This window comes from Equus quagga, chromosome 4 (genome assembly GCF_021613505.1).
Source record: "Equus quagga isolate Etosha38 chromosome 4, UCLA_HA_Equagga_1.0, whole genome shotgun sequence".
NCBI classification, from domain to species: Eukaryota; Metazoa; Chordata; class Mammalia; order Perissodactyla; family Equidae; genus Equus; species Equus quagga.
This window is the reverse complement of record NC_060270.1, coordinates 113,284,980-113,311,526: the sequence shown is the minus strand read 5'-3', so window position 1 is coordinate 113,311,526 and position 26,547 is coordinate 113,284,980. Positions and strand designations below refer to the sequence as shown.

Below are 26,547 nucleotides of genomic sequence, written 5' to 3'. Positions count from 1 at the left end.
TCTTGATAATTTTGTTCATATGAATTTGTCACTATATAATACATCAGTTGTATGCCAAGAATACTTGTGTTATTTTAAATACTTATATTTTAATTGCATAATATACTATTTTTTACTATTATTACTGAATAATTCCTCACTAAGATACAAACAACGATTATTTTTAATTATGGGAAATTATATTTAAAAACTCCTTGTAACCTGTAGTGAGAATATGTTGGTCTTTGGTATATAAGAATGAGCTATAGTCACTGTTTTTCTCTTATCAAACTGTCTTTCATGATTCCTATGATACCTCTATCTAAAATAATTGATGCTTTATGTTTGAAAACATCTCATTTTGGGAGTATAATCTAATTGGTAATTTTAATTAAATTAATTTGTTTATAAATGTGTTTCTTGTTTTGTGGGTACATCATTGCTTTCTGTTTATAATATTTCTTGGTATTTGTTCATTTTTGTTATACTGTTCTTTATCTGGTAATTTGAGTAAATCCCAGTTGAATTATGTTGCCACATTATGTCTTCAAAAGGGCATAAAGTCAGTACACATGCTTCAGTAATATCTGGTTGTTTTACCCTTATGTTTCCAGTTGGCAATTTGAAATTATGGCTTCAACTGCACTTTAAATATGTGATAATAGCATGTGTTTCTAATAAGGGCCAGCATCATTTTGTTCAGATAGTGTGAATGGTTGTCACTCATATATGACAAATGCACCTTCATCTGCTTCTTTGATAGCCCCCTAAAAACCATACCCTCAAATCAGGCCGATGAAATTAGCTGCTGTGTAAATTGTGTGTCTGAGTGGTTCATTATCTAATCACCGTCAGAACCACAGTGATAAAGTAGATTGAAGCAGGGAAGAGGCCTGCCAGATGATTTCACCTCCTCCCCCGACCCCCCCAAATCCAGTTTCCCTTGGAAACCCTAATAGTGCAGTTTAGAACTTCAGGCTCTCATGCCTGGAATTCAGGCTCTTTTAATGTACCAAACCTGAAAATACCAGTAGTTCTGGAGCATAATTTTCTTTTCTGTAAAGATCATAATTTTATTTACGTCAGTTAGTTTTTGAGATGTTGAGGCTCTTAAACTACTGTTTTGTTGCTAGTGCCCTAGATATTACTAAATAGGAAAATAAAAATATTATGTCCTACTTGCAAGAATTCAGAATAATTTGAATAAATTGATAACCTTCTAGGAATCTTTGTTCACTCTAATAATGATCTTCTCTATCATTTGTTTATTGAATTGCTTCCCTTTAATTCATTTTAGGTGCTTTTGAAGATGATGATATCACGCATGTTGAAGGAAGTGTAGATCCTATTCGAGATATAGAAATAATACATGAAGAGCTTCAGCTTAAAGATGAGGAAATGATTGGGCCCATTATAGATAAACTAGAAAAAGTGGCTGTCAGAGGAGGAGATAAAAAACTAAAACCTGAATATGTAAGTAAAAATTTACAGTTTCTTCAGATACTTGAGTTCATTTTTCTTGATTAATTTTTTTAAAAATAAAGCAGATAAAATGTCTAATATTGTTATGGAGTTTAAGAATCTAAAGGTCATTTCTGTTTGAAAAATTGTTGAGAAACTTCGTTTTTGTTTTGGCAACAAAGGTCGTAGTGACAGACTATTTAAGGTGTTCTTTGCAAGCAATATTTAGCAGTAATATTGAGCGTTTATATGGTTACTATGTATATCCTTAAGTTTTAGTGTCAGAGAAGTGTGGTTTTATGATGAAAAACTTACTGGATTTAGAGAAATGACTGAACACGTGAGTTTTGTGGATTTGAAGCAGTGAATTTATGCAAGGAATTGATCTTCCATAGGGGTTGACTGAATGAATGCGCTATTAAAATCTACAGATAATTTTAATTTTTTATGGAGTGAATAACTCATGTCATTGTCTTTAATATTCAAATGTGTTTCCTATCACACTGTAGTGGATAATTATCAGTAATATTATAATAAATGTTTCAAAATCAGTTTTGAAGCTTTTAGTTTAAATATCAAATTTCTTTTACATTAAAAAAGCAATGCCCACTTATATATTTTCTCATTTATTAATATCTCCCATAAGCTGTTCTTGGTTTTTATGCTTCTTTGTCATAGGAAGGATTTTCTTTCTTTTTAACTTGTCATATATTTTTAATACGTGCTTATTTTTAATTTTTTCATTTTCAGAAACTGTGATTATCTTTTTTTCTTCCTCATTTATTTTTAATAAGTTTGGAAAACTCACAGTTGATTAGGGAGCTCTACAATGTTAAGGAAGAAATCAATTACAGAGTCAACTTCTAAACTTAGGCGCTGTATCAATAAATAATCGTCAGAAGTGCCTGGTCTTTGAACAGAGAGACCTCTGTTGTGCTACTGATTTACTTGATAGTCTGGAGTAAATCCAAGTCATTTTACTTCTCTTAACATCTTAATATCTGGTTATTTGAGTTTTTTCCTATTCAAATAGAATGGAGAACAGAGAGAGATTTGTCTGAGGAAATTGTACAGGATTTAGGATGGAAAAGGGGATTAAAAATATGGATATGAAAAATATTCCTTTTTGAAAAGGGAAAAAAAATGTGAGAAAGTTGTTGAGATTGAAAGCAATTTATTTGTCCCAAACAGCATAGGTACTGATTAGAATAAATCCTTATGCAGTCATCCCTTAGTTCATTGAAACTTACTGACATGTATATGTCTTTCAGAAACATTAACTGTCTTAAAAATAAGTTTATCCATCTTGCTTTTACTTAAATGTGAGAAAGGGGCATCAGGTTCTTCTGAAATTCTTGGGCTACCTTTTCCTGGCTTTTCCTCTCAAAGAAAACTAGAACTATTGCTCCTTGTAATAGCATTTTCTTCTCATTTCTAAGCATTTTCCTAAACTTTCTGAACAAGATTGGAAAGCATGGCTGGGACTTGTTGTACAGAAAACTCTGATCACCTTCTCCCCATTCGTTTTCCCTTTCCCCATCCAGCTGTTCTGGATAGATGGAAAGCATTATAGCCTAATGTTCTCATTTCCAAGAACTATGATTATTCCATCGTTTTCTTTCCTCATAGAAGATTCAACTGCTTCAGAATAGGTTATAGATCAGTGTTTCTCAACCTTTTGTTTAAATTATCACCATTTCTAAGGAAAAACATTAATCAAAATTTAATTTAAATTAATTAATTTCTCCATACTGAGAGAAATTAAATAGTAATGAGTAAGAATTTGTTGGATAAGATTGAGCTTTGGAGGGCCACAAACCGTTTTAATAACTAAGTTTTTTCCACTCCCAAGAATCAATTTTTGCCCCTGTAGAAGTAATATTACCTCTATAGAGAATGCATGCTGCAGATTATCTTGTAGCAAACCCAACAATGGGAGGTGTGGTAAAACAGATGACTCTTTAGAAATTTTTTTTTAGTTTGTTGTTAACAAAAATGGGATTTTGGTTAGATCTGTAACTCAATTTAGAGAGGACTAACATCTTTACGATACTAAATCATTCAATGCAGAAGCATCTTAGATTTCTATTTATTGAACTGCTGGACATTTTTTATATGTGTTATCTTATTTAAACTTCACAACATGCAAGATAATATATTGTTATCTCAATGGTAAAACTGAGGAAGCCCAAAATTCAAGAAGTTTGATGAATTGCTGAAGATTTCACACTTAATAAATTGTAGATCAATTTTTTTTTTTTTTTTTGAGGGAGATTAGCCTTGAGCTAACTGCTGCCAATTCCTCCTCTTTTCGCTGAGGAGGACTGGCCCTGAACTAACATCCATGCCCATCTTCCTCTGCTTTATATGTGGGATGCCTACCACAGTGTGGCATGCCAAGTGATGACATGTCCACACCTGGGATCGGAACTGGTGAACCCCGGGCCGCCAAAGCAGAACGTGGGCACTTAACCGCTGTGCCACCTGGCCAGCCCCTAGATCACATATTTTAACAACATAAATCTGACTACAGGGGCAATATCTTTTTTTCCCAACATTTTTTTTTTTTTTTTAAAGATTTTATTATTTCCTTTTTCTCCCCAAAGCCCCCTGGTACATAGTTGTATATCCTTCGTTGTGGGTTCCTCTAGTTGTGGCATGAGGGACGCCGCCTCAGCGTGGTCTGATGAGCAGTGCCATGTCCACGCCCAGGATTCGAACCAACGAAACACTGGGCCGCCTGCAGCAGAGCGCGCGAACTTAACCACTCGGCCACGGGGCCAGCCCCTTCCCAACATTTTTTTAAATTGTAAAATATGTCTCGAAAAAGATGCATTAACTTCATATGTATAGTTTAACAAATAGTTGTAAAACAAAGCGTGGTAAAACCTACTTGCGTGTCAAGAAATACAACATTAACAGCACCCCAAAATATCTCCATCACTTACCAGTCTTAACATGCTCCATCTTCCCATAGATACCCACAATTCTGAAATTTACACTAGTAATACCCTTGGTTTTTTATACCACTGTGTGTGCCACCTAAGACAATATGAATTCGTTTTTCCTGATTTCAAACTTTGTATAAATGGTATCATGTTGTATGTGTTTATGTGAGCATTTTTCACTCAACATTATTTTCTACAATTCTTTCATCTTGCATTTATCTTTAATTCATTTGTTTCTTTACTGTAAAATATTTCATTGAAAGAATATACCATAATTTTAAAATCTCTTAATACTGTCACTGGGCATTTGACTTTTCCCCCCAAGTTTTTGATAATTATGAACAGTGCACCCTGAAAATTCTTTTACATCCTGGCATACATAAGGGTAGTCTAAGGCCTATGTCTAGAAGTCAGTAGTATATGTATATCTTCAACTGCACTAGATAACACTGGTTTCTTAGTATATGAGAGTTTATTCTGTTGTCAACACTTGTATTATCAGATTTTCGTTTTTGCAATTTGATAGCTATGTAATGGTATTTGGTTATGGTACTAAATAACTATTTAAAACTGGAGACCTTTTTTTTTATATATAATTACTGGCCCTTTAGGATTTCCTCTTTTGTAAAGTACCTGTTCTAATTCTTTTGTTCATTTTCTATTAAATTAGTGTCTTTTTCTCATTAATTTGTGGAGGTTACTTGTATATTCTGGATACTAGTCATTCATTTTAAATGGGTTACAAATATCTTCTCCCACTCTATGGCTTTTGTTTTTGCTCTTTTTATGGTATCTTTTGATGAAGAGGTCTTAATTTTAAGGTTAGTGCTTTTTGTGTCTTGTTTAAAAAAATTTTTCCTCCTTAAGATCATTAAGATGATCTCCTATCTTCTAAAAGCTTTATTGTTTTACCTTTCACATTTAAGTCATTAACCCCCTGGAATTTATTTTGTGTAAATAGTGTAAGGCAGGTATCTGATTTAATTTTTTCCCCATATGGAAAACTTGTGTTCCAGTACCTTTTTGTGTGTGTGTGTGTATGAAGAAGATTGGCCCTGAGCTAACATCTGTTGCCAGTCTTCCTCCTTTTGCTTGAGGAAGATTGTCACTGAGCTAACATTTATGCCAGTTTTCCTCTATTTTTGTATGTGGGATGCTGCCACAGCATGGCTTGATGAGTGGTGTGTAGGTCCATGCCTGGGATCTGAACCTGCGAACCCTGGACCACCAAAACTGAGCATGTGAACTTAAAACACTATGCCACCGCACCGCCCCTGCAGCACCATTTTTTAAAAAGACTGTCCTTTCCCTACTCCACCAAAGTGCCACCTCTGTCATAAAATCGAGGAGCTGTGGCATAGTACCTCTTTCCTGAGGATTGACACATGACCCTAGGTAAAAGTGGCCAAAAGCAGTAGGGGCATCACAACCTGTTGAGAGATGAAGGTGAGAAGGGGCAGATGAAAGGAGGGGTTGATATTCCATGGAGTCTCTGGTGCAATATGTGTTCCCCACATCATTTCTATACTTTCCTCATCCCCAACTGTCCCAGCCTCTAGTCTAGATCAGAGGCAGTTAAAAGTGTGGTCCTCAGACCAGCAACATCACTTCACCTGGGAGCTTATTGGAAATGTAAGCTACAGATAAATCAGGATCTCTGGGGATAGGTTTTAATAAGCTTTCCAGGTGATTCTTGCATGTGCTAAAGTTGGAGGGTCGCTGCTCTAGACCTTCTCTCTCCACACCCCTCCCCCCACCACAGGGATAAGTGGGTTAGGCCTCCTCACTCCCGGCCCCTTTCTTGTCTGGTAATGCCTCGCTATCTTACTAGGTCCTTGGTACTATTAAGAAGATATTTTCTATATTTAGACCTATTTTATTGTTGTCTTTAGAGAGGGGGTTACCCTGGATCACCTAGTTCATTATTTTTGAAAATGGAGGTCTCCTGGATATAATTTTGCCAAGAATTTGCCTGATAGCATAATATAACAATATGACAGTTGATGAAGATAGAAACCAATGTTAACTATGGAAAGGTGTTTGAGAATGAATTAGTTTTGTAAGTAGTTGGTTTATTTTTATGTTTGCCTTAAAAAAAAGCAAGTCATATAATATGTACAGTATAGTCCAGTTTATGTAAAAAATGATGGCTGTATTTTTATAAGTGCATCAGAAGAGGTATAGAAATACACTCAATCATGTTTGCACAGTAAACATTTGGAAAGTAAAATAAGTATTAATAGTGAAGTGTTTGGAAAGGGGAGTAGGTATGAGAGTAAGTGACTAGTGGGCACTTTGTTAGCCTCTGTACCTCTCTTATCTCACGTTTTTCATGTATTATTAATTTTTTCATTTAGAAAAAAGATCTAAGGAAAGTATTCCCTTTAAGTGGCCTCCAAAAAAAGGAATTAAATGCATATACATTGTCCTTAGCTGTTTCTGACCTGCATCCATCAAACTGTGATTTTAGTTTTGCACTGGCGAAAGTTTTGAAGTTTCTGTCTGGAGTTGGAAAAGGAATAAGGTAGGGGATGTGAAGGTGGAAAAGATGCACGTGTGAGAAGTCATAGTCTTTGGGATCACTTCCATCTTCACTAGCCTGAAAATTGTGTAGGCAGTGTCATTTAGAAATAAAGATTAAGAAGAAACTGAAGAAACTCCCTCTGAGTTTTCTCAAGACTGTGCCGTTTTCAGTGGCAAAGCCATTTTGAGTCATGGATGAGACTTTTTGCCTTTTTTAAGCTAAACTTAGGTTTAGGGCTTAGGTTGGGTTTCCTCAGAAGTAGACCCAGAGGCAAGGATTGGAGTGCAGGTAGTTTCCTTGGGAGCTGTTTCAGGGAAGCACACATCAGAGAGTGAGGAATTCAGACCAGGAAGGGAAGGAAGGTGATACAAAGGCTGTAAATAAGCAGGTGGAAACCCTGAGCAGCTGGGCCTCAGTCCTGCTACGGAGCTCTGGAAAACAGGGTAGAAGTGTCTTCTGGTTTTTCTGTTGGAAGGATGAGGAAGCTGGGGTAATTATCAACTAATTTCCATCAGTCTTTGGTAATGGGCTACTCCTAGGATTGTTAACTCCCTGGCACCTGACGTCTCTGTGGTCTGAGCACAGCGCTTAGGCAGAGTTACAGATGCTTTCAGTAAGAGGCCATCAGCATTTGCTGGACCTATGAGAGCAAAGGGGATATGGGCAAGGCACTGACAGCCTCTGCTACACAACTGTTCACCCAATGTGCGTTTAAATTTTTTGTCCTGTTTTTGGTTGTTCTTTAGGATCACAAGTTTAATTTGTGGGTGTTCGATATTTTTCCATGCTTCTGATTTAGCCTTAGTCTTCCCGATACAAAGAGGGGAACCTATGTGATTATATCATCAACTGATTCCTGAGGGGAGTTTCTAAAAAAATGTTTCCTGATTTTCTCTAACAAATGGTCTAAAGGTGTAATATGTGATTGGCTTCTTGTCTTCAGTTTATGTTTGTAATCTTTGCTACCAGAATCAGGGACTTTAATTGGACATAGATCCCAGGAAGTTAGAGGAAAAACAGGTAGATCACTTTGTTCACTAGGTATTTACCTGATTATTCCTTAGTATTCATTCAAATGTGTCTTTATTTTCAGGATAATCTTTCAGAAATCCAACGTTCAAACCTCTTTTCCTATGAAGTTTCCATTTTCTAGATTTGGATGTCATTTGTATTTTTATGTAAATAAGCAGGGAAAAGTTGGATTAGGTATATACTGTAGCATAAAACATGAGCCAACTTTTTAATGCCAAAACAGAATCTTTCCTAAGTGTGAGGTTGGTAAATTCTGACATAAAGTCCCTTTTCATACTGGGTCTTGCTGTCTTTGGTAAAACTGAAGCACTAAAGAAGGCAAGATTGGGATAAACATTTCCTATTGGTATTAATTAGCCAAGTATTTTAGTTTTTGAGGGCTGCAGTAACAAGTACCACACACTGATGGCTTACAGAAATAGAAGTATGTGTTTTACACTTCTGGAGGCTGCAAATCTGACATCAAGATGTTGGCAAGGCCATCCTCCTTCCGAAGCCTCTAGGGGAGAATCCTTTCTTAGCTCTTCAGCTTCTGGTTTGTGGCAGTACAACTGCAATCTCTGCCTCCATCTTCACCTGGCCATCTTCCCTCTATGTCTCTGTCCAAATTTCCCTCTTCTTGTAAGGACACCAGTCATGATTTTATTGAGGGTCTACCCTACTCTTACTTCAGTATGGCCTCATCTTCACTAAAGTCGTGTGCTGCATAACAACATTTCGGTCAACACGAACCATATGTATGACAGTGGTCCCATAAGATTAGTGCCATAAGATTAGTGTGTAGTACGTTATACCATCTAAGTTTGTGTAAATTCTGCAGGGGAGGAGGAAATTTTCTTCTACCCTTTTAGGTTCTTCTGGCTGGTCTAAGAATTAAGTTGACATGAGACACATTAACAGGAGAAAAACAAAAGTTTAATAACATGTATGCATGGGAGAAACCCAGGAGAATTGAGTAACTCACCAAAGTGGCCCAAGCCCTCACCTTAAACACCATCCTCAGCTAAAAACAGAAGAAGATATTGGGGGTCAGGAGAGTCAGGGACTTCAAAGGGAAGAAAGGCAATTCACAAGTAGGTGAAAAGGAGCAGATAGTTGGAAAACAAGTGTTTGGCCACACAGAAACAGAAGAATACAGAGGGAGCCCAACAAACAGACTTTCCCGGGTTCCTCCCTGTCTGCCACCTAGTTCATGTTGTGCTAAGGTAATAGCTCACTTCCTCAGACAGGTTTTTTGTTTTTATCTGAATTCTTAAGGGGAAGATAATAAGAAAAGTTTTGTGAGTCTTTTGTTCCTTAGGAATAATCTGTCTAGGGGCCAGCCTGGTTGTGTAACGGTTAAGTTTGCATGTTCTGCTTCCGCGGCCCAGGGTTCACCAGTTTGGATCCTGGGTACAGACCCACGCACCGCTTATCAAGCCATGCTGTGGCAGGTTTCCCACATATAAAGTAGAGGAAGATGGGCACAAATGTTACCTCAAGGCCAGTCTTCCTGAGCAAAAAGAGGAAGATTGGCAGCAGATATTAGCTCAGGGCTGATCTTCCTCAAAAATAGTAATAATAATAATCAGCCTAAAATAATCCTCATATTAAAGAGGCACATTTTGGGGTGGCAAATTTTGTGCCCCTTCAGTGTACTCTATGAAGTTCGCATAAGGATGAATCACGTAATGTTGCATTTCTCAGAACGTATCCCTGTCATTAAGCAATGCATGGCTGTAATTTTCAAGTAAGGTCACACTTTGAGTACCAGGGGTTAGGACTTCAACATATCTTTTTGGAGGACACAGTTCAAGCCATAATAATAACACCAAGGCATCAAGATCAAGATTGATTTTAAATCTATTTAAGTGTCTATACATTCCATTTGGAAAGACAAAATTTGGAAAATGAAAGTAGAAGGCTTTAAGGAACAGCTTATTTTATATTGATCAATTATTTGGACATTACCGTAGTTAAAAAAATATTCATAGAACTAACAGTTATCTAATTGAACAACTAATGGAGGCAACCAGAAATTGTAATTGAGTCCTTTTTTCCTGTCAATATCTCTGAGTTAAGTAATGTCCCTGAAAACATATAGCTGTTAGCAGATTTCATCTCATTATTCTGACGGTGGTTTTTAAAGTTGATTTTTACATAACTTTAAAAAAAATCATTAAAAATATTTAAGTATGTAATAGATATGTTTTTCGCTAAAATCAAAATATCCAAAAGGATATACTGTAAAAACATAATTCTCCCTCCGACTTCTGTCTTCTCATTTACCCTTTTCTTCTCTTTAGAGCCTTATGTATCTTTCCAGAACCATTCTTACATGACTAAAAAAGAATGTTTCTAAAAGACCAAGATACTAAAAGTACTTGGTGATGGTGGGTAGCATTCATTCGTCTGTCTCCCCATATTTTGTCTGTCCACATAGTCTCTAATTCAGTTAATGGAACCAAATTGTTTGAACTAAAACCCAATATCTTTGACTCCTTTCTTTCCTTTACCATTTACATCCCATCCTCTTGATTTAATCCCCTGAATGTTCCCTGTATCTCTTCCTTCCTCCTTATTTTCATGACTTCTTTAGTTTTCCATTGAAAATAGTTTAGAAGAAAATATTAAGTGATAATAGTGGCTTAGGGAGGTAGAGATATGAATGCTTTCCCCTTAAATGTTTTTCTACTTTGATTTTATTGCTTTTATAAAATAAAACTTATGGAAATGAACTCTGAAGTTAAAGATATACCAGCCCATTTAAAAATGCATGAGCCAGGGATGTGATTAGAAATTATTGTAGTTTATTATTTGGGTCTACATAATACACATACCCCAAAGGAAAGGGGTTATGAAATTTTCAAAGTAAGAGTGACAAGTTTCTTAATTTGATGTGGCAATACCAATGTGGGAGTCAGACTGTGGTAGGATGGACTGCTTCCTTGGTCCAGGAGAAATGATTCTCATAGTAATTAAGAATAAATGAGGGTTTTTTGGACAATGATGCTCTTAAGGTGGCAGTGAGAAAGATTGAGGTGAAATGTCTCCTTCTTGAACTGGGATGAGAAGAATGAGAGTGTGGGCGTCATTGACCAGGACTGATCTAATGGTCATCTTAACACTGTATATTTTACTTTCTTAGTTTATAGTCATTACTTTAAGCAATTCATTGTTTTTCTTTTCAGATTTTAGGGAAAAAAATTTCACTTCTTGTTTGGTAATACATTATGTGAACGTATAGGTAAGATCTGCTAGAGATGAAAATCTGCTGAGTCATTTAATCACAGAAGTTTTATTGTATTTTTTGATTAGGGTCTTTTAGTTGTAAGAAACGGAGATTCAACGTAGGCTATTTCAAGAAATGTATTTTTATTTTTAAAATACAATGCAATAAGGAAAATGGAAATCCAAAAATATTCAAGATCATTAAGTGTGGTATGGCCAGGCCTTTTGGAGTTGAATTGTAAATCAGCCCAGGACAGCACCTAAGAATTGGGCAGACGTCTTTGTGGCTTCTCTGTGGCGCTCTGCCGTTCACGTAACTCAGATGTTCTTCATTTTTACTTCACTAGAATTCTTAGTTTTTTTCTGCCACCTCTAGAGTTCACCTGCTGTTTTGTATATTGCTTTTATTCCTGATTTCTGCTTACTTATAATTAACTTATTTGTCATGTCATGCAATTTATTCTATCTTCTGTTCTTTCAGTGTATCCTTTCAGCTTAAGCCTCTAATTGTATTATCTTGGTATTTCCTAATTCCAATTCCTGAGAGCAAGCCTCTGATTGCCTCAGTTTATTCCCATTTTGGCAGACTTTTTTTGCATGAGGCCACTGCATAGAAGTGCCCACCAGTTCTGGCCAGGAGACTATTTTCTGGGTAGGACTGTACCCTCAGCAGAAACTGTTTCAAGCAAGGTTCATGAGAATTAGACTCATTTGAGGCCAGACTACTTTAGAATAATCTATTTATATATACCCTGAGGGAAATGAACTCACATAAGAACTGATATTATGGTGCCATATGCTATAGGCATACTTTCCTGAATATGCCCGCCTGTCCACTTTCTCCTTGCCTGTAACCAACCAAACACAGATGGAGAGAATTAAGACTAGGACATGTTTGTATCCCCGTAAAGTCATTATTACCAACCTCAGGTGGGCCCTTGCTATGTCCAGCTTTCCTATTTGCCCTCCTACTCTCTGCTGCAATTGCTTCCCTACTCTCCTCAAACCTCTTAATTATGCTCACTCCCTACTTTCATCCATCCCTACCCTCAGCAGATGAGCTTGCCTGCTACTTCAAAAATCTAAATAAAGGGCTGGCCTGTGGCCAAGTGGTTAAGTTTGCGTGCTCCACTTCAGTGGCCCATGGTTTTGCCGGTTTGGATCCTGGGCATGGACCTAGCACTGCTCATCAAGCCATGCTGAGGCAGCGTCTCACATAGCACAACCAGAAGGACCTACAAGTAGAATATACAGCTATGCACTGGGGGGCTTTGGGGAGAAGAAGCAAAAAAAAAAAAAAGAAGAAGATTGGCAACAGCTGTTAACTCAGGTGCCAATCTTAAAAAATAAAATAAAACAAAAGCCCTCTGAGTAGGAATTATCTCACTTTTCCACTAGCCAAACCTAAAGCCTATTTATTCACTCCTCTTATCTATGGCCAGTTATTCTAATTCCTTGGATTTTATCACTTGCTAACTTTTCAGAAACCTTATACTGTTAGTCATCCCTTCTTTTTGTTGTTGTTGTTGTTTTTAAGAGACTTTATTGAGATAAATTCACATATCATAAAGTTCACTCTTTTAAAGTATACAATTCAGTGGTTTTTAGTGTATTCACAAGGTTGTGTTTCGATCACCAATAATCCCTTCTTTCTGGTATATACAACTTGTCCCTTTCAAACTAGATCATTTTCATCAACTATTTTAAGATGGCTTTTTTAACCTTAAAAAAAAAAACTTCCTGCATACCACACTGCTGATTCTTCAGTGACCATATTTTCTCTACCATCATTATTAAAAACCTCTTGAAAAAGTTATTTATCCACCTCCTAATAACTCAATCCAACCTATCTGGTTGGATTTATCTGCCCATCATACTCAAACAGGTTTCACCAGAGACATTAGTGACTTTTGCGTTGTTAAATCCAGTGGACATTTTCAGTCATCGTGATTTGTCTACTACTATTACTATTGGGTCATTGCTTGAACTACTCTTCTCTTGGATTCCATGACTGCATTGTCCTGGCTTCCCTCCTACTTCTCTAGCAACTTCTCAGTTCTTTTGCAGGCTCATCCTCTTATACCTTGGTTAATAAATTTTGGCATTACTTAAAATTGAGTCTTAGGCCCTCTACTCTCAATTCTTTTCGTATGTGTCATCCACATCCGTTGCTACAATTACTCTTTAAATACAAATAACTTCCAGACTTATACCTCTTGCCCTGATCTGTCCTCTGAGCTCCAGTCGAGTATGTTTAATTCCTGACTTGACATCCCATGGATTTCTCAAAGACATCTCAAAGTTAGCACATCTAAAATCAAAATCAAGAGTTCCCTCCCTCAAACCTGATTCTCTTGCATGTTTTTTAGCTCAGTGAAATGTACCACTATCTGTTAGATTATCCAAACCAGAAACTTAGTCATCTTTGACACATTCTCTTTCATCATTTCTCATATCCATTCCATCACTGAATTCTGGCAATATGTATACATAAGATATAAAAATATGCCTATATTTTCTTGTGTATATGCATGTTTAGATACATAGAAATAAAGAAAGGATAAGACAAATATGGCAATATCATACATTAATGAATCTGGGTGTACAGACATTTTCTATTCTTGTAGCTTTTCTGTAAGTTTGAAATTATTTCAAAGTAAAAACAAAAGTAAAAATGTCCTATGATTTTAATGTATAGTGATACAGTTAAAATACATGCCAATAATAGCACAGTGTGTGTCAGAGGGCAGTAAAGGAGTAAAAGTGTTATAATACTCCAACTAAAAGACAAGAATTTGGCAGTTCCTCACATAGTTAAACCTAGGATCACCATATGACCAACAGTTCCATTCCTGGCTTGATATTTCCAAGAGAGTTGAAAACAGGTACTCAAACAAGTATATGTACATGCAGCACTATTCAGAAAAGCCAGGGGGTGGCCCCGTGGCCGAGTGGTTAAGTTCGTGCGCTCCGCTGCAGGCGGCCCAGTGTTTCGTTGGTTCGGGTCCTGGGCGCGGACATGGCACTGCTCATCAAACCACGCTGAGGCAGCATCCCACATACCACGGCTAGAAGAAGTCACAATGAGAAATATACAACTATGTACTGGGGGGCTTTGGGGAGAAAAAGGAAAAAATAAAATCTTTAAAAAAAAAAAGAAGAAAAGCCAGAAGGGGGAAACAGCCCAAATGTCCATCAGGGGATGAGTGGATAAGCGAATTGTGGTATATACATACAATGGGATATTATTCAGCTGTAAAAAGTAAATGAGCACTGATGCTAGACCTGGATCGACCTTGAAAACATTATGCTAAGTAAAAGAGCCTAGACACAAAGTCACATACTGTATGATTCCACATGTGTAAAATATCCCAAACAGGTAAATTCATAGAGGGAGAACTGCAGATTGGTGGTTGCCAGGAGCTATGGGGAGGAGAAAGTGGGGAGAAACTGCTTAATGAGTATGGGGTTCATTTTGGACTGATGGAAATGTTTTGGAAGTAGATAGAGGTGGCGGTTGCATAACATTGTGAATATACTAAATGCTTAGTACTAAATTACTTTAAAATGGTTAATGTTATGTTTATGTGAGTATATGTGAATTTCACCTCAATAAATCTTTTAAAAAGTAAATAAGACAAAGAATGTCAGATTGGATTTTAAAAGCCCACCTCTATGCTGCTTACAAGACACACATTTTAAATATTAAGATACAGAAAAACTGAAAGTAAAGGATGGAGAAATATATACTGTGCAAGTCCTAACCAACCTCCCTCAGAAAAACTGATGTATTATACTAATATCAAAGTAGACTTTAAAGAGTTAAAAGAGAGTATTTCATAATACTAAATGTTCAATCTACCAGGAAGATAAAATAATCTTAAATTTGTATGTGCCTAGTAATATAACTTCAAAATATAGAACTAAAAGGTTAAAAAACACACAAATCTATAATCATGATAGAAAATTTTAATACTTCTTTTAGTAATTGATAGAACAAGCAGACAGAATTTTAATAAGGATATAGAAGATTTAAACAATGAGATTAATGAACTTGACCTAATTGACGCATATGGAATATTTCACCCAACAACCAGAGAATGTGCATTCTTGTCAAGCACAAATGGAATGTTTGCCAAAATTGACCGTATCATTGGCCATACAGCACATAAACAAATTTCAAATGATTGAAATCATAAAGAATATGTTATCTGACCAGTTTGGAATTAAAATTAGCAATCAATAATGAAAAGATTACTACAAAATTCCTAAATGTTTAGAAATTTTGCAGTACACTTCTAAAAGGTCTCATGATTTAAAGACGAAATCATATTGGAAATAAAATATTTTAACCCTGTTATAATGAAAATACAATATATCAAAAATTTTGTATTCTTTTTTGATGTATGCATTCAAGTTCTATAAATTTATAGTCTTAAATATATATATCCAAAATAAGATATCAATGATCTTGTGTAAAATATATAAATGTACAGCTTGATAAAGTCAGTGATCTCAAAGTATTCATCTGAAGGAGTTAGAAAAAGAACCCAGAGAACCCAGTAGATGGAAGGAAACAATAAAGATGAGAGCAGACATTAATGAAATAGAAAAGAAAGAAACATGTAATAAAGAGGCTCAAAATGGCCAAAAGTTGGTTCTTTGGAAACACGAATAAAATTGATAAATTCTTCTTTTTTTTAATTGAGTTAATGATAGGTTACAATCTTGTGAAATTTCAGTTGTACATTAATGTTTGTCAGTCATGTTGTAGGTGCACCACTTCACCCTTTGTGCCCACCCCCCACCCCACCTTTCCCCTGGTAGCCACTAAACTGTTCTCTTAGTCCATATTTTTAAATTCCTCATATGAGTGGAGTCATACACAGATTATCCTTCTCTAGCTGGCTTATTTCACTTAACATAATTCCCTCAAGGTCCATCCATGTTATTTCAAATGGAATGATTTTGTTCTGTTTTGCAGCTGAGTAGTATTCCATTGTATACATGTACCACATCTTCTTTATCCATTCGTCTGTTGATGGGCACTTAGGTTGCTTCCATGTCTTGGCTATTGTAAATAATGCTGCAATGAACATTGGGGTGCATTCGACTTTTGGGATTGCTAACTTCAAGCTCTTTGGATAGATAACCAGTAGTGGGATGGCTGGATCGTATGGTAGTTCTATTTTTAATTTTTTGAGGAATCTCCATACTGTTTTCCATAGTGGCTGCACCAGTTTGCATTCCCACCAGCAGTGTATGAGGGTTCCTTTTTCTCCACAACCTCTCCAACATTTGTTACTATTAGTTTTAGATATTTTTGTCATTCTCATGGGTGTAAGGTGATATCTTAGTGTAGTTTTGATTTGCATTTCCCTGATGATCAGCGATGATGAGCGTCTTTTCATGTGCCTATTGGCCATCTGTATATCTTCTTTGGAGAAATGTCTGTTCATGTCTCCAGCCCATTTTTTGATGGGGTTGTTTGATTTTTTGTTGTTGAGTTGTGAGAGTTCTTTATATATTATGGATATTAAGCCTTTGTCAGATGTATGACTTGCAGATATTTTTTCCCAGTTAGTGGGTTGTTTTTTGTTTCAATCCTGTTTTCATTTGCCTTGAAGAAGCTCTTTAGTCTGATGAAGTCCCATTTGTTTATTCTTTCTATTGTTTCCCTTCTTTGAGAAGGCATGGTGTCCGAAAACATCCTTTTAATACTGATGTCAAAGAGTGTACTACCTACGTTTGCTTCTAGAAGCCTTATGGTTTCAGGTCTCACCTTTAGGTCTTTGGTCCATTTTGAGTTTATTTTGGTGAATGGTGAAAAAGAATGGTCAATTTTCATTCTTGTACATGTGGCTTTCCAGTTTTCCCAGCACCATTTGTTGGAAAGACTTTCTTTTCTCCATTGTATGCCCTCAGCTCCTTTGTCAAAGATAAGCTGTCCATAGATGTGTGGTTTTATTTCTGGGCTTTCAATTGTGTTCCATTGATCTGTGCACCTGTTTTTGTACCAGTGCCATGCTGTTTTGATTACTGTAGCTTTGTAATATGTTTTGAAGTCAGGGATTGTGATGCCTCCCGTTTTGTTCTTTTTTCTCAGGATTGCTTTAGCAATTCGGGGTCTTTTGTTGCCCCGTATGAATTTTAGGATCCTTTGTTCTAATTCTGTAAAGAATGTCATTGGGATTCTGATTGGGATGGTGTTGAATCTGTAGATTGCTTTAGGTAGAATGGACATTTTAACTATGTTTATTCTTCCAATCCATGTACATGGAATGTCTTTCCATCTCTTTATGTCATCATCCAATTCTCTCAGAAAGGCCTTGTAATTTTCATTATATAGGTCCTTCACTTCCTTAGTTAAATTTGCCCCAAGGTATTTTATTCTTTTTGTTGAGATTGTGAATGGTATTGTGTTCTTGAGTTCTTTTTCTGTTAGTTCGTTATTAGAATATAGAAATGCTACTGATTTATGCAAATTGATGTTGTACCCTGCAACTTTGCTGTAGTTGTTGATTACTTCTAAGAGTTTTCCAATGGATTCTTTGGGGTTTTCTATATATAAGATCATGTCGTCTGCAAACAGCGAGAGTTTCACTTCTTTCCTCCCTATTTGGATTCCTTTTATTCCTTTTCCTTTCCTGATTACTCTGGCCAGGACCTCCAGTACTATGTTAAATAAGAGTAGTGATAGAGGGCATCCTTGTCTCATTCTTGTTTTCAGGGGGATGGCGCTCAGTTTTTGCCCACTGAGTATGATGTTGGCTATGGGTTTGTCGTATATGGCCTTTATTATGTTGAGGTAGTTTCCTTCTATGCCCATTTTGTTCAGAGTTTTTATCATAAATGGCTGTTCGATCTTGTCAAATGCCTTCTCTGCATCTATTGAGATGATCATGTGGTTTTTATTCCTCAGTTTGTTGATGTGCTGTATCACATTGATTGATTTGCGGATGTTGAACCATCCCTGTGTCCCTGGTATGAATCCCACCTGATCATGATGTATGATCCTTTTGATGAATTGCTGAATTCTGGTTGCCAAAATTTTGTTTAGAATTTTTGCATCTATGTTCGTCAGTGATATTGGCCTGTAGTTCTCTTTTTTCATGGTGTCCTTGTCAGGCTTTGGTATCAGCGTGATGTTGGCCTCATAGAATGGGTTAGGAAGTGTTCCATCCTCCCTAATTTTTTGGAATAGCTTGAAAAGGATAGGTATTAAATCCTCTCTGAAAGTTTGGTAGAGTTCCCCAGGAAAGCCATCTGGTCCTGGGGTTTTATTCTTTGGGGTGTTTCTGATTGCTGTTTCAATCTCTTTCCTTGTGGTTGGTCTGTTCAAATTGTCTGCTGCTTCTTGAGTGAGCTTTGGGAGATTATAGGAGTCCAAGAATTTATCCATTTCCTCTAGGTTATCCATTCTGTTGGCATATAGTTTTTCATAGTATTCTCTTATAATCCGTTGTATTTCTGCAGAGTCTGTTGTTATTTCTCCTCTTTCATTTCCGATTTTGTTTATTTGAGCTTTCTCCCTTTTTTTCTTTGTAAGTCTGGCTAGGGGTTTGTCAATTTTCTTTATCTTCTCAAAGAACCATCTCTTTGTTTCATTGATCCTTTCTACTGCCTTTTTCGTTTCAATTTATTTCTGCTCTGATTTTTTTATTTCTCTCCTTCTCCTGACTTTATTTGTTCTTTTTTTCTCTAGTTCAGTTAGGAGTAGTGTAAGATTGCTTATTTGGGATTTTTCTTGTTTGTCAAGATGTGCCTGTATTGCGATGAATTTTCCTCTTAATACAGCTTTTGCTGTATCCCATATGAGTTGGTATGATATGTTATCATTTTCATTTGTTTCCAGGTATTTTTCTTCTTCTTCTTTAATTTCTTCAGTGATCCACTGCTTGTTCATTAGTGTATTGTTTAGTCTCCACATCTTTGTGCCTTTCTCAGCTTTTTTCTTGTAATTAATTTCTAGCCTTAAAGCATTATGATCAGAGAAGATGCTTGTTATAATTTCAATTTTTTTAAATCTGTAGAGGCTTGCCTTGTTTCCCAACATATGGTCTGTCCTTGAGACTGTTCCATGTGCACTTGAGAAGAATGTGTATTCTGCTGTTTTAGGATGAAGTGATCTATATATGTCTATTAAGTCCAATTGTTTTAGTTTTTCGTTTAGCTCCACTGTTTCCTTGTTGATTTTCTGTCTGGATGATCTGTCCATTGATGTGAGTGGGGTGTTGAGGTCCCCTACTATTATTGTGTTGTTTTTAACATCTTCCTTTAGGTCTGTTAATAGTTGCTTTATGAATCTTGGTGCTCCTATATTGGGTGCATAGATATTTATAACCGTTATTTCTTCTTGATGAAGTGTCCCTTTGATCATTATATATTGTCCCTCTGTGTCTGTCTTTACCGGTCTTATTTTCAAATCCGCTTTGTCTGATATAAGAATTGCAACACCTGCACTTTTTTCTTGCGATTAGCTTGAAGTATCGTCCTCCACCCCTTCACTCTGAGCCTGTGTTTGTCCTTGGGGCTGAGGTGTGTTTCCTGGAGGCAACAAATTGTTGGATCTTGTTCTTTAATCCATTTTGCCACTGTTTGTCTTTTTATTGGAGAGTTCAGTCCATTGAGAGTGATTATTGATGCATGTGGACTTAATGCTGTCAGTCTGTCGCTCATTATCCGGTTTTCCTGCATTTCTTTTCCTGTGTGCTTTAGCCTACCCATTTAATACTGCAATGTCTTATGCTGGGTTTCTTAGATTTTTCCTTATTTATGTTTTGTGGCTCTGTTCTGTTTTTTAGTTTAGTGGCTACCCTGAAGTTTGTATTTAGAATCTCGTGTATAATATAGTCTATTCTCTGGTGGTCTCTTACTTACTTGGCCTAGACTGATTTAGACCCTTTGCTCTTCCCCTCCTGACTTATTATTTTCATTTCTTATTCCAACTTGTGTTATGAATTTGTAGTTAGAGTGATAAGATCGTCTTTGCTTTGGTAGTTTCCTTACCTTTATCCTCATGCTATAGTTGAATATTTGCTATCCTGTTCTGGTTCTATCCATTGGTCTTCCTACTCTGTGTAGTTTGTGACCCCTTTGTCCCTTTTTTCTGTTTTCAGGTATGAGAGCCTTCTTGAGGATTTCTTGTTCTGGTCTGGGGCTTTTATAAATTGCTGGATGGTAGAGGAGCGGTTTTTTCGCATGGTGGTAGAATTCGGTTGCAGTTACAGCCTGTCGCCACTAGATGGGGGTCGAGAGCTGCGCCTTCTGAGCTGTCCACCTTCGGGCAAGATGGCGGCGCCCAGTGCGCTTTGCCGAGAGGGAGGGGCTGTTTTTCTTGCCGGCTGATCTGGCTTTGGATCGGTTCTGTTCTCTGGTCTCCCGGGGCCCTGGGTTTATGGGGTCCCCGCGCATGGAAGCTTTCCCCCGTCAGCGGGTTTCCACTGTACCAGCGGCGGGAGTCCTGGACGATCCCCTGGTTGTGCGGCCCCTGTCCCGCTCCTTCTCGCACCCCCAACAGCGATCCCGGTCTCTAGGGAAGGGAGCGAAGTTCTCTCCTACCCCATTCCAGCTCCTCTGAGGCCTGCTGCAAGGTCTCTGACCTACGTCTTCTTGGTACTGTAGGTCTCTGATGTGTTTGCATTAGGTTTATTATCTGAAATTCAGTTTTTCCAATCCTTTGTTGTAGTTTGGGAGGGGAGAGAGTCCCGGGTCAGCTCACCCTGCCATTTTGCTCCACCCCTTCAGATAAAATTGATAAATTCTTAGCAAGACTGGTGAAGGAGAAAGAAAAAAGCACAAAAGCAGCATCAGGAATGAAAAAGGAGTAGTGCTACAGATCCAACAGACATTAATGTACTCATAAGAGGATAAACAACTTATGACAATGCTTTGAAAAATATGTGAAATGAACAAATTTCTTAAAAATCTACTTAACAAAACTAATAGAAAAAGAGTAAAATTCTGAATAGTCCTATATTGAAGAAATTGAACTCATAATTTAAAACCTTATTATAAAGAAAACTTGACTTATTATAAAGATGACTTGACTTCACACACACTCTTCCAGAAAATAGAAAAAGAGAGAAAACTTCCCAACTGGTTTTATGAGATCAGAATAGTCTTGATACCAAAACCTTACAATATAAGAGAGAAAAATTAAGGACAAATCTCTCTCATGAACATAAATGCACAGTCTTAAATAAAATATTAGCAAACTGAATCTAGTAATAAATATTAATGATAATACAATATAACTAAAATTCTAGGAATGCAAGCAAGTTTGACATTCAACACTAAATGTAAAAGAATAAAAGGAGAAAAATCACCTGATCATCTTTATACATTGGAAAAAGGATTTGATAATATTTGATCACTCGTGATTTAAAAAAAAAAAACACACACACACTTCTAGGAATAGAGGGTAATCTCCTTAATCTGAGATAGCAAATCTACAAAAAACCTACATAAACAGTTATACTTGATGTTGAAATACTGAAAATTTTTCCCCTCAGAGCAGGAACAAGCAAGTCATGTTCATTATCATTGCTTCTATACCATCTTCTACTAGAATTCTTGTATTAGATAAGATAAAATCAAAGTGCCATTGTTCACAAACAGCATGCTTGTATATTTAGAAAACATGACAGAATTTGGGATATAAACCATTAGAATTAGTAGATGAAGTCATCTGGCTTGTTGGATTCAAGGTCAATGCAAAGAATGATTTATATTTCAGAACTTAAATGACATTAAAAAAATTACCAGTTGAGTAGCATTTAAAAAATGCATATACCTAGGAATAAATCTCCTGAAAATTTTGCTAAAATTTCTACCCAGAAAACAATAAAATGTTATTGAGAGAAATTAATGAATGATTAAATAAATGGAATGTTTTTGATTGGAAGACTTGATATTTTAATCTCTCCAAAATTGATCTATATATTCAACCCGATCCCAGTGAAAATCCCAGCATCTTGTTTTTTGTAGAACTTGACAAACTGATTCTAATTTTACGTGCAAATGCAAAGATCCAAAAATAGGCAAGATAGTCTCAAAGAACAACAAAGTTGGAGGACTTGGTCCACATGGACTTTATATCAGGACTTATAGATCTGCAGTCATTCAGACAGTCAAGGATTGGGGCCTGGCCCCATGGCCGAGTGAAGTTCGCGTGCTCCACTTCGGTGGCCCAGGGTTTCCCCTTGGAGCAGGAGGAAGCTATATTAGTGGACTTCTAACCAGACTATTTTGAGCTGGAGGCCTTGCCCCCATACTTTTCGTCTGAGTGCATTGTTGGCTGTGTGTGTTACAGCCACCCAGCCAGCATAGGTCAGCTCATCTGGATGTCAGCATCAGGTATTAGGGTAGTGGGTTTGGCTAGAGGGAAGTCTCAGGCTTGGAAGCTATAATTATTAAAGAATAAGAGTGAGTCACCTTGATAAACTGCCAAGTCTATCCATTTAACCATCAAATTTTAGGATTACAGATGGTGGACAGAAAATAGATGAGTCCTCCCTTCCCCCTCACCCTGTGAGTATATATATTTTTTCCTATTATAAAGATGATATTTATTGGTTAAACACAAACAAAACAGCATTATAGTTTTTTTTTAAAAAAAAAAAAAAGCAGAAAGGAAGAATCTCTCTGGTATCCAGTATTGCTAACAATTTGATGTGGCATCTGGTCAGTTTCATTATTTGGGTACATTTATTTATATGTATTATGTATAGTTTCAAAGCCACAAATGGAATTACATTCTTGCATTCCGCCATAAATAATAATATTTAATATCTATTGAGTATTTGCTATGTGCTTGGAACTGTACCAGTTACTTTACATGTATTTTCTCATTTAATCCTCACAATCACCATATGTTGAATTGGAGTTATTATGCCAATTTTACAGAAACAAACTTAGAAAGCTTAAGTAACTGCCCAAAGTTACACAACTAGAAAGTGGCAGAGCCAGGACTCAAGCCCAAATCTGTTTGACAACAATCCGTGTCCTTTACTTTAGTCCGTTGTTCCAAACCTGCTTTTTTCACTTAGCAATATATTTTGGACATTTTCCCATGCAACTGTATATAGAGATATGTCTTGTCTTAATGGGTAAAAGCTGTTCTGTTGTGAATGTCCCATAATGTATTAGCAAATCTCCAATTAATGGGTTTATAGGTTGTTTCTAATCTGTACCTCTCTTCTTGTGCTAGTATCACACTGTTCTAATTACTGTAGCTTTATGGTTTATTTTCATATATATAAGGCAAGTCACATATTTTTCTCTCTAAACATTTTTTACTCTCAAGCAGTTCATCCTTTTAGAATAATGATATATTCAGTATGTAATGTTTTTCAATATCCCCATTATAGTGGCTAGAATTTTTATCAGCTTGGTGTTGATCAATATAGATGAACTTGAGTGCAGGGTCCAGATGAAGCAAGTTTTAGGTCAGTGTCTCTGGACCTCAGGTCTGGGAGTCTGTGAACCTATAACATTTACTTAATTGGCTGTTGTTGAGGTATTTGAGTATTGCCACAGAGTCACTCACAGCTATGGTTCTTTGATTTTGGCATCATGAATCTCTTTTAAAAGCATTTGGAAGATATGTGCCATCATCCCTCAAAGGCACAAACATAGAACTTTACATACAATTTCAGGGTGTTAGTGAATCCCTGAAATCCATTTATGGATCATAGGTTAATAATCTCTGCCAGGGGATGAAGAACCAAAATAGCGAAGTCTAGTAAGTAGTCTTGGAAAGTCTAGTAAATAATTGGGTTATATTATTGTGTGCAAAGAAAAAAATACTATTTTTGTGATACATGGATTGATTATCAGATATTGCACCCAAATAGTAAGAATATTGAATTTCCCTGATGACCTTAGAATAAGAGTGAGGACTTTGACTAACCATTTGGGGAATGCCTAGGCTAAACAAGGAGCAATTAGAAAGGCAGTAAGTAAGATAGACAGGCCAGGGTGATTGGACAGAGTATGAATTTTCGAGTCACTTGGACCTGAATTTGAATCTCAGCTCTTCCACTTACTGGCTGTGGGAATTTAGGCAAGTCATGCATCCTCCCTAAGTCTAAATACGTTACAGCTACTATTAACAGCCGCAATAATAAAGTACATGAAGAAAATAGAGGATTTCTAAAGTGAATGTGAGGCTATCGGTAAAAAGAGTCAAAGCAGAAGAGCAAGGTATTCAAGGTGAGTTTGGATTAAGTTTCTTTGCAATTAAAAGGTAGTTGTTTAGCAAAAGCTAGTTCTTATAAAATGTAAAGAATGGAAGCCTGAACTGAGATTTGACTAAGAAAGCCAATATTGTTGGTAACCTCAGAAATATGAAGAGAAGGACTAATGAACAATTATTTGGATTGGAGAAGACGTATATGTGCTTTAAAGGAGTACCCAAGAGAATATATTGCCATTTTGTAGATCACTGGTATTTAGTCTTTCAACAATCATAGTAACAATGATGACAACTCACATTTATTGAGAACTTCTTGGTACCAAGAACTGTGCTAAACACTTTATATACATCATCTCTTTTGATCTTCACAACCCCCGGAGGTAGATCATATCATCGTCTGCATTTTATCAATGAAGTGATAGGTCACACCTGGTAACTGGTAGATCTAGGATTTATTCCCACGCTTAAGCATTAAGCTGTTACCTCTTGATTATACACTCCCATCACTGCAATATAACCAAAAAGTTCAAATGACCATTAACTTTTGCATAATCTCCGTCATGTGCAGAATTTATTTTGAAAATGAGGAATTTGTTAAAGTTATCAAAACAGTCCTCCTACACCTGTATTTCTATATAATGTTGTTACTAAAGAAATATGAAATTGTAAAGTAACTTCTGATGCCTCAGGCTTTGACATGTTTGTATTTTATGTTTTTATTGTATTCTGATTTGTTAAAAATAGGTTAAGTATGTACAGTAGTCCCCCTTTATCCTCAGGGGATACATTCCAAGACCCCCAGTGGATGCCTGAAACCATGGATAGTACCAAAACCTATATATGCTATGTTTTCTCCTATACATGCCATACCTATGATAAAGTTTAATTTATAAATTAGGCACAGTAAGAGATTAATAACCATAACTAACAATAAAATAGGACAATCATAACACAATATACTGTAATAAAAGTTACCGTCAATCTTAACCTCAGCACACAATTTTTTTCCTTATTAAGCTGAGAACTTTCACATTGTCATTTAAAGGAAGCACTTTATGGTTTCTCTTTGGCATATCCGAATTGCCAGCATCACTACTCTTGCCCTTTGGGGCCATTGTTAAATAAAATAAGTGTTACTTGAACACAAATACTGCGATACCACGACAGTTGATCTGATAACCGATATGGCTGCTAAGTGACTAACGAGTGGGTAGCGTATACAGCAGGCATACGCTGGACAAAGGGATGGTTCACTTCCCGGGTGAGACAGTACAAGATTTCATCATGCTACTCAGAATGCTACTCAGATGCGCAATTTAAAATTTATGGTGTTTATTTCTGGAATTTGCCATTTAATATTTAATAATGTTTAATAATATTCGGACAACTGTTGACCACAGGTAACTGAAACCGTGGAAAGCGAAACCATGGATAAGGGAGGACTGTTGTGTTAGGTTATTCTTTCAGTTAATCATATTCAATTAACTGGAACCTTATATTGTTCTAACCATAATTATTAATAAGTGTGTCTCTATGTACAACCATAAGAAAAAAGTTCAGTCAATCCATTAAGTATTATATACAAATAAGTCCAAATGTTTTCTTTATCTGATTATAAGTTTTTCAGATAGGAATATAACGTTTTAATATTTTGCTAAAATTAATTTTTACTTTATGTAAGAAAGACAGCACATTGCAGCTATACCATATAATGATCATTTATGTAAGATAATCTTACCTGAGAGCAGACTATTTTTGATTTGTCTTAGGTAAAACTGGCATCTTTTAGTAACCTAAGGTGTCTTTCCTCGGCTGTTAAACCTTTCGTGGGGATAATTAAGACTATTGGGTACAAAATGAAATATTTAAAATTTTTAAATAGTTTGATTTTCAACTGTTCAAAAACTTGGTTATAATCTACAAATATTTTTAAAATATTGGAATGTGGCTTTAGTGAGTATACTGTTTGAGAACTTTAATTATGAGTTCTCTTTAACTAAAAGTTGAGTGCTCCTAATTTGTAATATTATATGTTGGTATGGGGGGGAACTAATGCTAAAAAGCTTTTGTGATAAGATTTCTATGACTGAAGTGATGGTCTAGTTAATTTAAAATGAAAGAGAAATACTGAAATTCCTTCACTAGGGATCAGCATTTATTGAGGCCCTTTGATTTTGTAAAAATATTTCTAGTTA

At 36.3% G+C, this 26,547-nt stretch overlaps 1 protein-coding gene across 3 annotated transcripts in view; it reads left to right on the top strand.

The window, feature by feature from the left end:
• OLA1 (Obg like ATPase 1) overlaps positions 1–26,547 on the top strand; it is a 166,942-nt gene that overhangs the window by 93,397 nt on the left and 46,998 nt on the right. For all 3 annotated transcript variants that reach the window (XM_046659727.1, XM_046659725.1, XM_046659726.1), the window contains one exon: positions 1,277–1,452. In XM_046659727.1, the coding sequence (XP_046515683.1) occupies positions 1,277–1,452 (176 nt within the window). The remainder of the gene's footprint in view (positions 1–1,276; positions 1,453–26,547) is intronic.